Source organism: Thunnus albacares, chromosome 9 (assembly GCF_914725855.1).
Source record: "Thunnus albacares chromosome 9, fThuAlb1.1, whole genome shotgun sequence".
Classification (NCBI taxonomy): domain Eukaryota; kingdom Metazoa; phylum Chordata; class Actinopteri; order Scombriformes; family Scombridae; genus Thunnus; species Thunnus albacares.
In genome coordinates, this window is record NC_058114.1 from 3,747,759 (window position 1) to 3,763,557 (window position 15,799).

General features: G+C 35.9%; 2 protein-coding genes across 4 annotated transcripts in view; both read left to right on the forward strand.

Moving 5' to 3' along the window:
* Positions 1-11,229, forward strand: part of LOC122988682 (phospholipase A2 inhibitor and Ly6/PLAUR domain-containing protein-like) — a 63,866-nt gene extending 52,637 nt beyond the window's left edge. The window contains exons 5-6 of the mRNA XM_044361187.1: positions 10,198-10,317; positions 10,446-11,229. Of these exons, the coding sequence (XP_044217122.1) occupies positions 10,198-10,317; positions 10,446-10,663 (338 nt within the window). The 3' untranslated portion in view covers positions 10,664-11,229. The remainder of the gene's footprint in view (positions 1-10,197; positions 10,318-10,445) is intronic.
* LOC122988680 lies at positions 348-9,781 on the forward strand. Of its 3 annotated transcripts, none has more exons than XM_044361184.1 (6): positions 348-426; positions 1,169-1,265; positions 2,155-2,256; positions 2,368-2,532; positions 2,675-2,803; positions 2,932-3,668. In XM_044361184.1, the coding sequence occupies exons 2-6, from the start codon at positions 1,214-1,216 to the stop codon at positions 3,144-3,146; spliced, it is 663 nt and encodes a 220-aa protein (XP_044217119.1). In that variant the 5' UTR covers positions 348-426; positions 1,169-1,213; the 3' UTR covers positions 3,147-3,668. The 3 variants fall into 3 exon arrangements, 2 of the variants coding, with proteins under 2 accessions (XP_044217119.1, XP_044217120.1); XM_044361185.1 differs by having other exon boundaries at positions 372-426; positions 1,203-1,265; XR_006404855.1 differs by lacking the exons at positions 2,155-2,256; positions 2,368-2,532; positions 2,675-2,803; positions 2,932-3,668 and adding an exon at positions 9,684-9,781 and having other exon boundaries at positions 358-426.
* Positions 11,230-15,799: the final 4,570 nt, after the last annotated feature.

Here is a 15,799-nt window from a genome sequence, read left to right on the forward strand (position 1 = left end):
TCAGGTGAAATATGTACTCAGTGTCTGCAGTTGTGTTAAATGTTTTGCAAACCAGAATTCAGATGGCAGAAGTGCATCTGAACAACAGAGAGAAAATGTGCTGTAATTAATTAACTTTGCACCACTGCTCCACACACATAATCTAAATAAATTTAAACTATAACCCACAACCGTACACAATGTGTCAATTAAACTTGTCACTTAAGTTTTAGTGACACATTTTACAGACCGTTGTTACAATTGTACTGTCAGGATCTTGTAGAAAAGTGAAGCAATGCCTTTGAGCTTTGAAAAAAAAACCAGTGAAGAGGTTGTGACATCACTGGTGGAGGTATAAGTTGAACGGTTTTCAGTTTAGAGTAACAGTAATCTGGGAGACCTTTTCTTTTTTCTGTTGACAAACTGGGTGTGTTGAATTTTGACTGGGTGAGTTTTATTAAAATAAAATCTATTGATATGACGCTCAAGGCTGATGTTCATTTTGATGCCTTGGAGGCCTTGATGTTTTCATTATAATCATTTATGATAGTAATTTAATAATATTGTAGTTGCATTTGATTCTATTCAACTTAACTTCTGATCTGTATCATGTCGTCTCATTTCAGTACTGAGGTGTAGCTGTTATCAGTATCAGACTTCCACTTCTAAAATCACCACATTTTATGATCCAATATTAAACTTTTTATGGAACTGGAATTTCTTCAAATATGTCGTCATAATATTTTTTTTTTTTCCAACATTATACAACTTACTGTGCTAACTTACAGTAGCCTAAAGTAGGACGGTCTATATTATATTACTGAATCAATTTGGACATATTTTACTGTTGAATAACGCTGGATTATAAAATCTAACCTGCTGTTTTGTTGTTTGTTTTTGTACAATGTTATTTATTTCACCATTCCTCATTTTCCAATTTTTCAGTATCTTTTTTTTTAAACATGATAGAGATATAATTAACAATTATATAATAAAAGATAATAATTTATATATGTATTCATCCTGACATTACTGCAGGTGAAAAAGACGAGGAGTTGATGGCTTGTTGAACTGTGTATTGCAGCTGTTTACAGCAAGAAAATTCATTAATTTTGCTGCTTTGAAAGTTAAGGAATACAGTTCCTTTGATATTTAATCATTTCCTGTAACTTCCTCTTTTTAAACACAGGCTCACTATATAAAATATTTCCTGTAATCTGCAGATTTACTCATCATGATGAAGCTGATCCTGTCTCTCACTCTCATCTGGACACTCTCCAGCACAGGTAACCTCACTCACTCTTAAAACAGCATTTCTGCAGGTACCTGTCATGTCAGGTTGTTCATAATTCTACTAATTTTTTTCACCTCTTCTGTTTGTCTACCAGGTGCTGACTTTTGTTCATGTTTATCATCATTTATGTTTTGTTTATTTTATCATCTGTATAGCAACCACAGAAATCTATAAACTAATATAAAAACACTAGAAAGACTAATTTGCAGCAGTAAATATGTTTAGAAAGAAACTTCATGCTGCACAGAATTCATTTTTTATCAGCATAATGAAGAAACATCTTTAATGGAGCTATCAAGTTACAAAAAGTTAATTGTCAACATATTTAATGTGTTTTTCCTACAATATTCACTCATGTCAACTAAAGCATGATTAATATTTTTATAGTAACATAGTTATAGTTATGTTTAGGGACTCAAAGCACTTTGTTAAGATAAGGGAAAGATGATGGTCTTGGTTAAATAATAAAAACATCAACACAGACTTGAAGAACAGGACATGTTTACTTTTTCAGTACTGAAACAAAACCACAATCTTTCCCCAAACATAAGTTTTTCTTTGTTGGCCACAGAAATGTCCCAGTTAACATCATTTTACATAGTGCCGTTTCATTCTTTAAACATTTTTAGAAAGAGAGATAATGCAGACGTCACCATGACAGAAAACTGTACACCTAAAGGCTGCAGCCATTTAATTTGATGACTGATTTCTGATATTTAATATATTTGTTAAGAAGAATTTATTGAATTTATTTTGGCTTTTATTTTTATTTTGGGGTTGTCTCTCATCAGATTAACTTTGCATACTGTATCTGTGTTAATATGACAAACAGGATTCATGTTGATTGTTCAACTCATACTTATTTATTTCATAAATTGCAGCTGAAGCTCTTGAGTGTTGGACTGGTCAAGGGACTGACACAAAGCAACAGACCTTACGTTCATGTAACTCTACTCAGCTGTGTGCAACTATTGCCACACAAGGTATCTGTAAAAAGTATAAAAACAAATCAGATTTTTCTTAACGTCATTCACTTATTCAGTTTTAAATGGCATTTCTGCATTACAGTGTTTGGTCTGTGTTTCACTTTACAGAGAATGATAATGGGACTCTCACTCAGAACACCATCAGGTCGTGTGTGTCATCCTCCCTTTTCAGTGAAGGAAAGCACACATTTTCATACAGTGTTGGTTTAGCAACTACGATTGAATCTGTTCATGTGTGCAGCACAGATGGCTGCAACAGTGAAATCATTCCTTGTAAGTAAAGAGAAAAGTTTCCCTTTTTAAAGACACAAAATCACATTCACATGTAGTATCAGTCTAATGTTGGTCACAGTGAAGAACAATAAGTCATTTTGTGTCTTGCACAGTTTCTGCCATGTCTCCTGTTCTGTTTCAGACCCTGCTGTTCAGAAGAAAAACAACCTGCAGTGTTTCACCTGTGCTGATAAAACTCCTGCTGTGTGTAACAAGACATTACGTGAGACATTCTGTGTGGGAGTGCAGGACCGCTGCATTAGTCGGACTGGTGAGTCCTCATGATCATTTTGTGCCTCAAAACACATTATTGCTGACTTCAAAGTGGCCATTTCCTGCTGCTTAAATTTGAAAAAACTTTCAAACACTGTGGTCTAACAGTGATTTTGTCATTCACAGTGACAGAAAAGGAGGGCAAAACAGCTCATACCTTTGGATGTGTCTCTGCAAACTTCTGTGAACTTGCTTCTCTCATGGTGCTCCAGCCTGATTCGACTTCTAAATTCCTCAGTGAACCAAAATGTTGTCGAAGCAGCTTCTGTAACTCAGCCTGGTCTGTCAAACTGAATGTGATCCCTTTGTTGTTTGGACTCATTACTCTTATTGTCTGTTAGAACAAAGAGAAACTAACAAAATAACAAAAGCACATGTGTAGTGTGTGTGAATAAGCCAAATACGTCTATCATCTTCTCATTCATTTACACAGTGAGATGTCTTCAACATTTTGAATGTTTTAGCTTGATAAATAATTATTTTAACCATAACCGCAGCATCCTAGTAAAAAAAAGTTAGCTAATGATAATCCTGCCTGGTTCAGTTACAAATACATCTATTTACATAATGATAACTTTCTTACTAGAGTTTTTTGAAGTAACCCAAAACAGTAGTGTTGTTACTTTATGTGTAAGTAACAAGTAGATACTTATTTAGAGGTAAAAGTACCCATCAAAATATGTGCTTGCAGTGCAGATGAAATCTAATTAGTGAAGACTATCTGAGAAGTGACTAACTTGATGAAAACTCCTAATTCATGAGTCTATTGGTTCAGTTTTTGGTCCATTTCTGTTCTCTGCTGCATCATTTCTTGCTTTGATATCATTTATCAGTGTTATGCTAATGAGACAGCTGCATCTCTCTTTTAATCACAAGTTAGACACAATCCAAAACTGCCTTAGTGCAATAAAAGAATCAATGTTTCAAATATTTCTATAACTTAACTATGATAAAACAAAAATTATTTTTCTTGTTCCAGATACTGTTATGCAAAATTATTTAAATTTAGTTGCCTGCCTGCCCAGAATTTTAAAACCAGTGTGATATCCATGTTAAATTTCAGTCCTGCTTTTTCCAGCAAAGGAACATTACAAAGATCAAACCTTTTAGCACAACATCTTGACTTTGTGCTAAAAAGTTATTGTTTACAATGTTGTACAAATGTTAGTTTGTCAATTTCAGAAAGTTACAGAAATTGTTGTACAAAGCTCCCCTAATTCTGATTCTGGCATTTCTGAAGCTATTCAAACGTCCGACAAGCAGTTCTGACAGAGTAAAGCAAATGCCACGTATAAACACATATGCACCTAAATAATGAACTGAAGTAAGCATTTACTGAAAAGAGTGGAACTATTGAATTGTCTGTAATGCCTGCAGTGACTCTTGCCATGTAAAACTGATTTTCTTGATTAAAGTTAAAACTCTGAATCCTGCTCTGTGTGTTTTTACTGAGTGACCTGCCTTCCTACCAAACATACAGTCCTTCAACTCCTCCACAGTTTACAAATATTCAAAGCAAGGCTGAGACTATAAATAAGTGAGGGGATTATTATATACAGTCCAGACCATAAGTATTTGGACAGATATACATTTTTGTTCTTTAGGCTCTGTGCTTCAGCACATTCAATTTGAAATAAAATAATGGATACTACATTAAAGTGCCAAGTCTCAGCTTTAATTTGAGACAGTTAATATCAACACATAGTACTCAAAGTTTAGGGGCTCAAACATAATTGGACAGATTCATATGAAGTCAAACAAAATCATTGTATTTAATATTTTGTGGAAAATCCTTTGCAGACCATAACTGAAGTCTTGGCCTCATAGACATCAGCAGATGCTTTGCATCTTTCCTGGTGATGCTCTCCCAGGCCTTCACTGCCTTCAGCTCTTGCTTGTTGTGGAGCCTCTCTGCCTTTAGTCTGGTTTTCAGCAGGGTGGAAGGCAGCTCCGTCGGATTGAGATCAGGTTACTGACTCAGCCAGTTGAGGATATTCCACCTCATCCCTCTGAAAAGCTCTTTGGTTGCTTTGGCTGTATGTTTAGGATGGTTGTCCTGCTGAATGATGAAATGTGCTCCAATGAGTTTTGATGCATTTGACTGAATGTGAGCACACAGAATGCTCCTGTATACCTCTGTATTCATTCTGTTGATTCTGTTAGCAGTAAAATCAATAAATGCCAGTGTGCCAGTGCCACTGACAGCCCAACATGCCCAGGCCATAACAAAAGCACCACCATGTTTGACAGATGAGGTGGTAGACTCATGAGCTGTTCCTTTCTTTCTCCACACTTTATTCTTTTCTTCATCATTGTTATCGTCGTCATCATCGTCGTCATCATTCTATAGAACGTTGTTCCAGAAGTCTACTGGTTTCTTTTTGAATGTTTTTGCCAACTGCAACCTGTCTGTTTTTGAGGCTTACCTTCCACCTTGTAGTGAATACGGTGAAGGAAACATGTCCGCCTACATCCTGAAGAGCATTCTTGACTTGCTGTGCAGTCATAAAGGGCTTTCTCTTCACCATGCAGATGATTTTCTGGCCATCCACAAGACTTGTGCTCCTCAGTCTACCACCTCGTTTCTAGTTTTCCTGTGCTCACCTGACTGTTGATTTTGGCAAGCCAACTACCTTTGATATCTCTTTGACAGACATTTGCCTTTTTTTCCAGCCTCATTATTATCTTCTTCACTTGCATGCACCTCTTTACCCTTCACATTGACAACTCCACCTCAATCTAAATGGAAACTCTCAAAAATGTTCAATTGTCCAATTACATACTATCTGGACTGTATTTTTACTGTAGTTTTGGTGCATTTGACTGTGTATTTGTACAATTTCAAAGTATTTTGACTTGAATTCTGCCATATTTTGGATTTACATTGGATACATTTTGTACTAATGCCCTGAATCCCAAACTCTTTTGCACAATTTTATTTCTTTTCTTGAAACAAGGCACAAAATACTGAGAAAAACTAAAGATGCAATACTGGCAAAAGACAAATAAAGAACCCACAAATAGAAGATTTGTGTTCTTAATCGTAATCTTTTTTTTTCTTCTTTGGTTTAAACTGTGGGCTCAGCTGGAAAAAGGTTATGACACATACAATATTTGGCTCAAAATCTGATGATTGGTTGTGTGCTTACATTGCCCGGCCACTGTCAATCAAATGTACAGGACAAGTTTTTGACTGTAAATTCTTTTTAATTATTAATATCTATGTTTGTCTGAACTTTGATGGTTGTTTATTAAGTCATAATAATTCATTGTTAGAGTTGTATTTAAAGAGTAGCTTCATACCGGGCTGAAAGTGTTTCTCCCTGTCAAGATAAAAGTTTCCAGTCTGCAGTGGCGGAGGAAACAAAGCTTTCTGAGACACTGAATCAATGTGAAGCAATTGTGTTGAAAATGGTTCACTGTTTAGAAGAATTGGGAGACTGTGATGAAACAGTAGTCTAACTGCTTTCATTGTTATTTTGTTGAATAAAGTTTATATTATAAAACTTTTAAACAGTCCACAGTTCTGCTTTTAAATACTGTGGCAGACTGAGAAGCACATCTCATATTCAAAAATAGCATGACCTCTGTGTGACATAACAAGACACAGTTTAGAGAGGTCTTGTGATTGATGATCGAAACATTTTGCAGCCTTTGCCCTGAAAGGTTGATACTGTGTCAAGTAGTCTGCTTTTAGTGTAATATCACTAGTCTGTTGCACCTCTGACCACCTAGCAGCACTGATGGGTGTAGTCAGAAATGTGCTTTATTGTAACCACGTCAGTGATGTCACGGTGTACTAACACACCCTGAAATGCATGTCTTCATCACTGCTGCAAGGTGAGAAGTTTTGAGGGGATAAATTGATATTTAAAATTTGAAATGAGCCATTCAAGAACTTTAAATGTGTCACATTTAGAAAAGAAATACGTTGTGTTGTGTGTCTACACGTGTGCTCATCCCACCAGTCACAGTGACACAAATACTATGATAATTATTAAGGAAACTTCCTTTAATCCTGTTTACACTTATGAAGCCCATTTGTTGCTATAAATGGCCTGCAGTTGTATTCATAAACTGCTCCCTGTCAAGGGAGAAGCAGGAGATGGACTCAAATGCAGGAAAAAAAAGCCAGAATGAAATGAAGAATGTCTCTTTAATAAAGATTCAGGCATGCAGACGCAGCAAAACAAAGGATCCAACCAGACTGAACTGAAACACAGGACTGAAATACTAACTGAACTAACAGGGAGATGAGGTGCAGGTGGGGAGAAGGGCGGAGAAACTCAAGTGAGGGGAATGAGGAGATGAAAAAGGAGAACAGGAAAGAAGCTGGTAGGCTGTGGAAAACACTGGGAAAAGCGCAGGGCTAACGAGGATGATGCAGGGCAGGTGTGGAGGAAAAAGCAGAACAGACACAAGAAAAACCCAAAACAGCAGAAAACCAAGAAACCAGAAAACATAATCCTCTTCATAGTAAACTGAAATACATAAATCTGTCTAAGAATATACATGAATACACTTAAATACACAAGTACACTATAACCTGTAAACTCTTATATACAATTTCATGATGATGCAGTTCTGTTCACATGGCACAAAGAGGCTGTAAACACAATTATTCAAATCTACAAAAACAAATGCCAAACAAACTCCTTCTTCATAATGTGTTGAGGATGAGTTACAGAGAGTCCAGCCATTGAACAAACATCTGTCAGTCTCTGGATAAAAACATCTGATAAATATAAAAAATACAGAAGAACTGGAATGAACTGCCTGGTGTATAAATTGCTTCATCTATGACGTTTAACTGGGTCTGTCAAACTCCTCAGTCACATTTCATAACTAGTGTGAAAGCAAATTTAAGTATCAACTTCAAAGGCCTACTGCCACTCAGTCCAGTTCAACAAACAGGGAAAAAGTCTGAGGGCACCTGGACTGGTGGAGGGACACAGAGCCAGACTGGGACAGAACCATGACACACTCCTGAAAATAAGAAAAATCATCCTGCAACAAGCATCACAAAACACCACAGAGTTCAATAAAAGCAGAGATAAATCAGAAACTGTTTAATTCATTTATACATATACAGTAAATTAGAATATCTGTACTATTTAATGATGGTCTCTAGATTTGAAGGTGAAAGGTCTTGGCTTGTTGGAATTTATGGTGTCTTGTAAGCCCATGCAGGCTGGGCATACAGTTGTATGCATGACACAATAATAAAAAATTCATTCATTCATTCATATATATCAGAAAAGCTTTATTAAGGTGATATTTACTAATTAAAACAGCCTCTTCCCACCAGCCACAGGAGGAAAATAGACTGTTTGCACTGAGGTTTCTGTAATATAGTTTATATTATATTTATAGACTTTTTCATGTCTGCACTAGTTTCTTTCATATCAAAAAAGTAATCTTTAACATGGAATAAGCTTACCTCATTTCCATCATTTGGACATTTAAAATTTTTAATTTCATCCTATTTCATTTCCGCTGTTCTTGTTTTAGTTGATTCTTTTATCTGTCTGCCTCTTTCAGCAAGTTGTTTCCAGAAGGTTTCAACATTTTGATAAACCCAGTCCCCCTCCGCCCCATGTCTCCCCGGTGAATAAGGGTCGAGGTTGAGTTGCTACACCCTCCCGAACTTACCAAAAGCCGCCGCCATTACTGTCCAGCCACTTCTGTGTTTACATGAGAAGTTGGAGGTGGGAGCTGTGTGCAGGTTATCCTGACTAACCTTGCAGCTCAGAGAAAAGATTTTTTTTCACATTCCAATTCAAATGTTTGAATATTCTTAAGAATTAAAAGTTGATTGCTCTTTGAAAGGGTGTACTTGCATTATTATGCTATTACATTATCATTACATATCAGTAGCATAAAACAGTCTTATAATGACAATAATATCATTTAGCGTAGTTATTTCTGGGACAGAACATTGATATTTATTGTGACAGGCCTACATGTGTGGAACGCATCCTCCAAGTGGACTCCAGGAAGTGGTATAAACCGAACTAAAATGCAACCGTGGCGTCCACAGCTGTCCATGTACATGTCCACTCTTAAGTATATCTGTGGCTTCAGTCTGCCACAGTATTCACATTTTATAATGTAGACTTTATTGAACAAAATAACGATAATGAAAGTAGTTAGACCATTTGAATTAGGAGCAGTTTCATCTTCTCAGATTTAATCCATTCATACAAATGAAAGAAACTTCATGCTGCACATAATTCATTTTTTATCAGCATAATGAAGAAACATCTTTAATGGAGCTATCAAGTTACAAAAAGTTCATTGTCAACATATTTAATGTGTTTTTCCTACAATATTCACTCATGTCAACTAAAGCATGATTAATATTTTTATAGTAACATACTTATAGTTATGTTTAGGGACTCAAAGCACTTTGTTAAGATAAGGGAAAGATGATGGTCTTGGTTAAATAATAAAAACATCAACACAGACTTGAAGAACAGGACATGTTTACTTTTTCAGTACTGAAACAAAACCACAATCTTTCCCCAAGTTTTTCTTTGTTGGCCACAGAAATGTCCCAGTTAACATCATTTTACATAGTATCATTTCATTCTTTAAACATTTTTAGAAAGAGAGATAATGCAGACGTCACCATGACAGAAAACTGTACATCTAAAGGCTGCAGCCATTTAATTTGATGACTGATTTCTGATATTTAATATATTTGTTAAGAAGAATTTATTGGATTTATTTGGGTTTAAATATTATTCTGTCATAGTGTGTTGTAATTTGGGGTTGTCTCTCATCAGATTAACTTTGCATACTGTACCTGTGTTTATATGACAAACAGGATTCATGTTGATTATTCAAGTCACCTTGATTTCTTTCATAAATTGCAGCTGAAGCTCTTGAGTGTTGGGTTGGTCATGGGACTGACATAAAGCAACAGACCTTAACTCCATGTAACTCTACTGACCTGTTTGCAACTGTTGCCTTACGAGGTATCTGTGAAAAGTATAAAAATAAATCAGATTTTCCTTAATTTCATTCACTTTTTCAGTTTTAAATGAGATTTCTGCGTTACAGTGTTTGGTCTGTGTTTCACTTTACAGTAAATGAGAACGTCACTAAGGACACCACCAGGTTGTGTGTGCCATCCTCCCTTTTCAGTGAAGGAAACCACACATTTTCATTCAATGTTGGTTTTAATGCTATATCTGCAACTGTTCATGTGTGCAACACAGATGGCTGCTACAATCAAGACATTTCTTGTAAGTAAAGAAAAAAGTTTCCCCTTTTAAACACACAAAATCACATTCACATGTAGTATCAGTCTAATGTTGGTCACAGTGAAGAACAATAAGTCATTTTGTGTCTTGTACAGTATCTAACATTTCTCCTGTTCTATTTCAGACCCTGGTGTTCAGGAGAAAAACAACCTGCAGTGTTTCACCTGTGATGATCAATCTTCTTCTGTGTGTAACAAGACATTACAGTGTGTGGGAGAGCAGGACCGCTGCTTTAGTCGGACTGGTGAGTCCTCATGATCATTTTTTGTCTCAAAACATATTATTGCTGCATTCAAAGTGGCCATTTCCTGCTGATAAAATTTGAAAGACTTATAAAAACTGTGGTCTAACAATGATTTTTTTCATCCACAGTGGTATATAGTGAAGACAGGGGCGCAGTATTTCATTCCTTTGGATGTATCTCTGCAAACCTCTGTAAAGTTGCTTCTCACTTGGAACTCCTGCCTGTTCTTGTTAAATTCAGTGTTGCACCAAAATGCTGTGAAAGCAGCTTCTGTAACTCAGCCTGGTCTGTCAAACTGAATGTGACCCCTTTGCTGTTTGGACTCATTACTCTTATCATCTATTAGAACAAAGAGAAACTAACAAAATAGTAAAAGTAGTTGTGTAACGTGTGTGAATAAGCCAAATACATCTATCATCTTCTCATTCATTTACACAGTGAGATTCCTTTAACATTTTGAATGTTTCAGCTTGCTAAGTAATTATTTTAATCATAACAGCAGCATCCCATCCCACATAATGACTGGGCAACCAACGAATTTTGAACTTTAAAGTATTTTGACTGGAATTTTGCTGTATTTGGATTCATATGGACTACATTTTTGCACAAATGACCTCAAACACAATCTCTGTTGTACATTTTTATTTCATTTTTACTTTTCTTGAAACACTTGTGAAAACTAAGGATGCAATACCGGTAAAAGAAAAATAAAGAACTGTGGATGAAATTGTGATTTTAAGCAACAAGTGATCTTCAACTTAGCTTGTGCCTTTATGCAACAATAGGTGTGTGTGTGTGTATGTGTTAATTTCCTTTAAGTAAGTCGTGTTGTGTAACTTGTTTTCTAAGAGGAGAGGTGGAAATGAACTTATCTATACTGTGCATGTGGGAAGCCAAATAAAGAGTTACCTTGCACTGTCTTGTGTGTGTGTCTATAGCCACTGTAAGAGTATAAAGGGAGAGCACTCCTTGACTTTGGGGATTCTCATCATGTTGTGATGAGTCCACTCTTGCAAGGTAAAGGTATTTCCAAGACAAAGTGCAACCTTTCAATGATCTTCATCATATATTGATGGAAAACCTTCTCAGTCATTTTTTAAACTGTTCAAAAAAAGGTTATGACACACAATATTTGGCTCATAATCTGAAGATTGTTTGTGTGTTTACATTGCCAGACCACTGTCAATCAAATGTACAAGATACATTTTTGACTGTAAACTCTTAATAAATAATAGCTTTTTGTTTGTCTGCACCTTTATGGTTTATTATTAAGTCATAATTATTTATTGTAATAGAGAAGTACTTAAAGAGAAGCTTGATACCAGGCTGAAAAACAGTGTTTCTGCCGGTCTAGATAAAAGTTTCCACTCTGCAGTGTTGGAGGAAACAAAGTTTTCTGAAGCACCAAATCAATGTGAAGCAATTGTGTTGAAAATGGTTCACTGTTTGGAAGCATTTGATTGTCAAAGTGGCGACATCTGCTGGACAATTCATTTGTTTGGATGGATTAAATCTGCGTTTTATATATTGTGAAAAGTGGCTGATTGAGAGAGTCAGAGCTCGAATTCAAACCTTCTTCATTGACCCATGAATGTTTATCCCTCAGATATTAGCATTCTAGGTGAACTCTTTTATGAGACTACCTTATGGTTTGGTTATTGGTCCTGGTTTCCAGGTGGTGCCCTGTAATTATTAAGTCTTATTAATAATTGTATTAATTTTTATACTATTTATCTCTAATAATTATTAATTACTGGTAATAACCAACCATGCTCCTCACAGATCCAACAGTTGTTGTCCCCATGTGAGGTTCTCTAACAGTTGGTGCCCTGTATTATTATCTAATATTAATAATTCCTTAATTTTATAATTCATAATTATATCTGGTAACTAAGAGAGTTTCATTTAAACATACTACGGTTGAGCATAAAAATAGGGGAGTACAATAAATTTATGTATTTATGTATTAATAAATTGTGCATATTTTTGACTATAGTAGAAAAGATTCTATAAACTTATTTGACCAAAGACCCCTAGACGGGGAACTTCCAGAACCTGTTGGAGCAGAGGAGGAGGAAAACTGACATAATAGAATTCATAGTAGGGCACTTAACTATCTGGTCTACACACTCACATAAATAATTTAAAAAGCTATCAGAGTGAGCGGAGAAATTACTTAAAAATGGAAACAAGGGTACAGTCGGTGGCAATTGCTGGGACAGGTAGAGGGACTTCTCTGGGAAGTCCTACTTAGTGCAGATGGTGCCATTTCTTCCATTCCCCTGGGAGGACCATGTAAGACAATCACCAGAGTATAAGAGCCCACATATTCTTAAAACAGACACATCCTAATCTTCCACACATGAACTAGAGCACTAGGACAATCCACCACTGTGAGAGGAAAGAAACATCACAAGACACATTACCCCTGATCATCGGATAATGAAAAGATGGATTCCATACCACCACGCATCATAAGTGCTAGTAACCGCTCCATGGTGGTGGCCCTTTACTGTGTGCAAAGTTCATGGGTTGAAGACACTAAAATGTGATTCAAACCCAGACTGAACTCCTCCACAATTATGATGACATTTGTGTGTAAAATGTATTGATTATTTTTTTTCTTGTTCAAACATTTATTAGCCTAAGACAGTGTTTTGCAATATTAATTTGGAGAACATGATGAAAATAATGTAACAATGACTGAACGGTTTGAGTTGAACTATACATTAAGGTGTTTTCATTTTTACTACGTTTAAGTTTTTACTGAAGTTTGCTGTCTTTACCTTATGTTCTTAACATTGATTATATGCCTTAAAATGCCAGTTTTAAGTGCTTTAATCAGCAGGTAGTGTTTTTTATTCTAATATCTGAAAGCTAATATCACTATAACCAGAAGACCTGAGATGAAACTGAATTAAGATCAATTTAAAATATTATGACTTATTCTTGGTACTGATTATAACTCAGTAGTTGTTGATCAATTTTATTTCTTGTTTTTCTTTTTTATATATTTTTTATTGTAATCATGTTTGCATCATCCATACTGGTCACCCTGATTTATGTTTACTCGTGCTTACTTTAGATAAATGTCAGAGCACCTCAAGAGATTTTTACCTCCTCAGCTTTTGAGTTTTTTTCTCCTGTGGCACCGATAGTTAAAGTAGTTAAACCCAGTGGTCTTTTACCTTTCTCTTGCCAGTTGGAGGGAGATTTGGCCCATGTAGTTGTGGCCTGTGACCTCTGCCAGGAGTCCTCATTTCTCTTGAGGATCCTTTGAACCTAACTGATTGTTGGGTTGGATGGAGCCCACAGGACAGAGGGTAGATCATTGAAGATTTAAAAGGGGCCATATTATGAAAAACTGGAAACTTATGAAAACTTATATCCCTATGATATTGTCTTAAGATTATGTTATACTGCCTTTATTGCCAAAAGCACACTGTAAGACTTTGTTTCTCTGCTTCCTGTGTGAAAATGTTGTGAACAGGTACCATCAATGGTGAGCTGTGGGACTCGGTCACTGTAACTTTTGTTTCTCATTAGACAGAGGCAGGGAGGGAAAGTCCAGGGAGGAAAGGCAGATAAGTGTTCGGCCTTTATATATCATTTTAAAAAAATGTTTAACATGCCAATGTTTGGTATCTTTTTTTTCAGCACAACATCACCTATCTGACCAGACAATTTTTTCACTTTGACATACTATATCATCATATTTGACCAAAAAACATACAAAATACATAAAATCTGATTTGGAAAATTGTAGTGTTTTCACTGTAAGAAACACAAACATGTTAAACATGCTTACAATGGCTAATAAAACAGATTCTGATTGAATGGGTTTTGTCATGCTGACATATAATCCCAAAGTCAAGAGTCTTAAAGATACAAAACATCTCCAGGGTTGTGTATAAATAGTAGTCTATGCATTCTGTCAGAAGCCTACTGCATAAGGTTATATGCCTTGGCATCTTTGCAGCCTGGTTGCTTCCCTTAACGATAATTAAAGTAATCATAACATCTTATATGCTGATACTGATGTTTCTAATTTGACAGTATAGCCTTTGGCATTTTGTTGCAAGTGGCCATGGTATAGGCAATAATTATTATAATATAGGATAATAAAGTTCATAATAATAAATAATAAAAGTAAAGTTCATGCACAAATCATTCAGACATACTCTTTGCTTTTGTTTATTTCCACACAATTATCAGTTACACAAAGAGAAAAGAGAATGTTGCTTATGAAACAAGATGTCAGAGGTACGTTTGTATCTTAGTTGCACATATTGTGATAAGGTCCACTTGAAGTATGAAGCAAAGTTATAAAAACATGTTTTATTTTTAATAAAATGATTATTATGAAGCTAGTTTTCCCTCTCCCATTGATTTTTCTATTAATTTCAGATATTTTTCTCAAAAATTTAGTATTTGTATAATCTGAAACAAAATGTCAACTATAAAATAATCTAGTAAAATAATAATGCATTCAATCCACTTACAATACACATGGATTTGAGAGAAAAATCCCAGGGAATATATAACAAGTAAATTAAAGCTGTGAAAAAGGTTTTCCCATCTCAGCGTCACCTAGACCCTTTCTCCTAAATGTGGATTTTCTGGCTCTACTGCCAACCAAAGATATTGCCCAGTATCTCACCAACTGTGTAATACACCTGCTGGTCCACCGTGTCAGTGTCATGTTTTGCTTTGCCCAGGCATGAAAAGTACACACGTGTGTACTTAATGCTAACAATTCCATCTGGCAGCCATAGTAAATATGACCCAGAGAAGTAAAGTGGTTCAGATGATGTCTATATAAGGTGACTGCCTTATTAGGAGGAGGCAGGTTGGGTGGATGGCTGAATAGTTATTTAGATGGCAAAAAAACTTTTTTAAAAAAAAACCTAACTATATTTGCTGTGGTGTTTGCTGGGTTAACCCTAACTCTAACCCCCTAATCCTAACCCATAAAACATAATTATCGTTTAATAGTGATTTGTAACGGTTTTGGAAAGCACAGACAAATTATGTTGTCTTGCCAATTACTGCTGATAGAGGCCATATTAGAAAATGCTCCTAACATACATGTGTGTACTTTTCACGCTTAAGCGAGGCAAAATGTGACACTGACACGGTGGACCAGCAGGTGTATTACATGCTTTGGCGTGATACCTGGTTGAAAGATAAGCAGTAAACCCAAGTCAGTGTTTCAAAAGATCCTGTCAGAGTCCTTTGGGTGGCTTCATAGATGCCCCATCTATATTTGTGCTTATGTTTTGTGTTCTAATAGAGGGTATAAATTAGGAGTCCCAGCAGCAGATGGATTATACCCAGTCTGATACAGCAGGCATCACTGGGATTAGTGGCTGGCTGTGTTGTTTGTATTATTTGTGTATTACATAAACTGGTCCCACAACAGGTTAGTCCACTGCTGATGTTACCAGCACTTTGCAGGAAAGGTAGATTACCCAGGCTGGCA

What these genes read in the sequence shown, in the direction of transcription:
- LOC122988680 (XM_044361184.1), top strand. Translation starts at nt 1,214, where the DNA reads ATGATGAAGCTGATCCTGTCTCTCACTCTCATCTGGACACTCTCCAGC. An exon ending in CTGGACACTCTCCAGCACAG is followed by an intron (nt 1,266 to 2,154) that starts GTAACCTCACTC and finishes CATAAATTGCAG; the next exon opens with CTGAAGCTCTTGAGTGTTGG. An exon ending in CCGCTGCATTAGTCGGACTG is followed by an intron (nt 2,804 to 2,931) that starts GTGAGTCCTCAT and finishes TGTCATTCACAG; the next exon opens with TGACAGAAAAGGAGGGCAAA.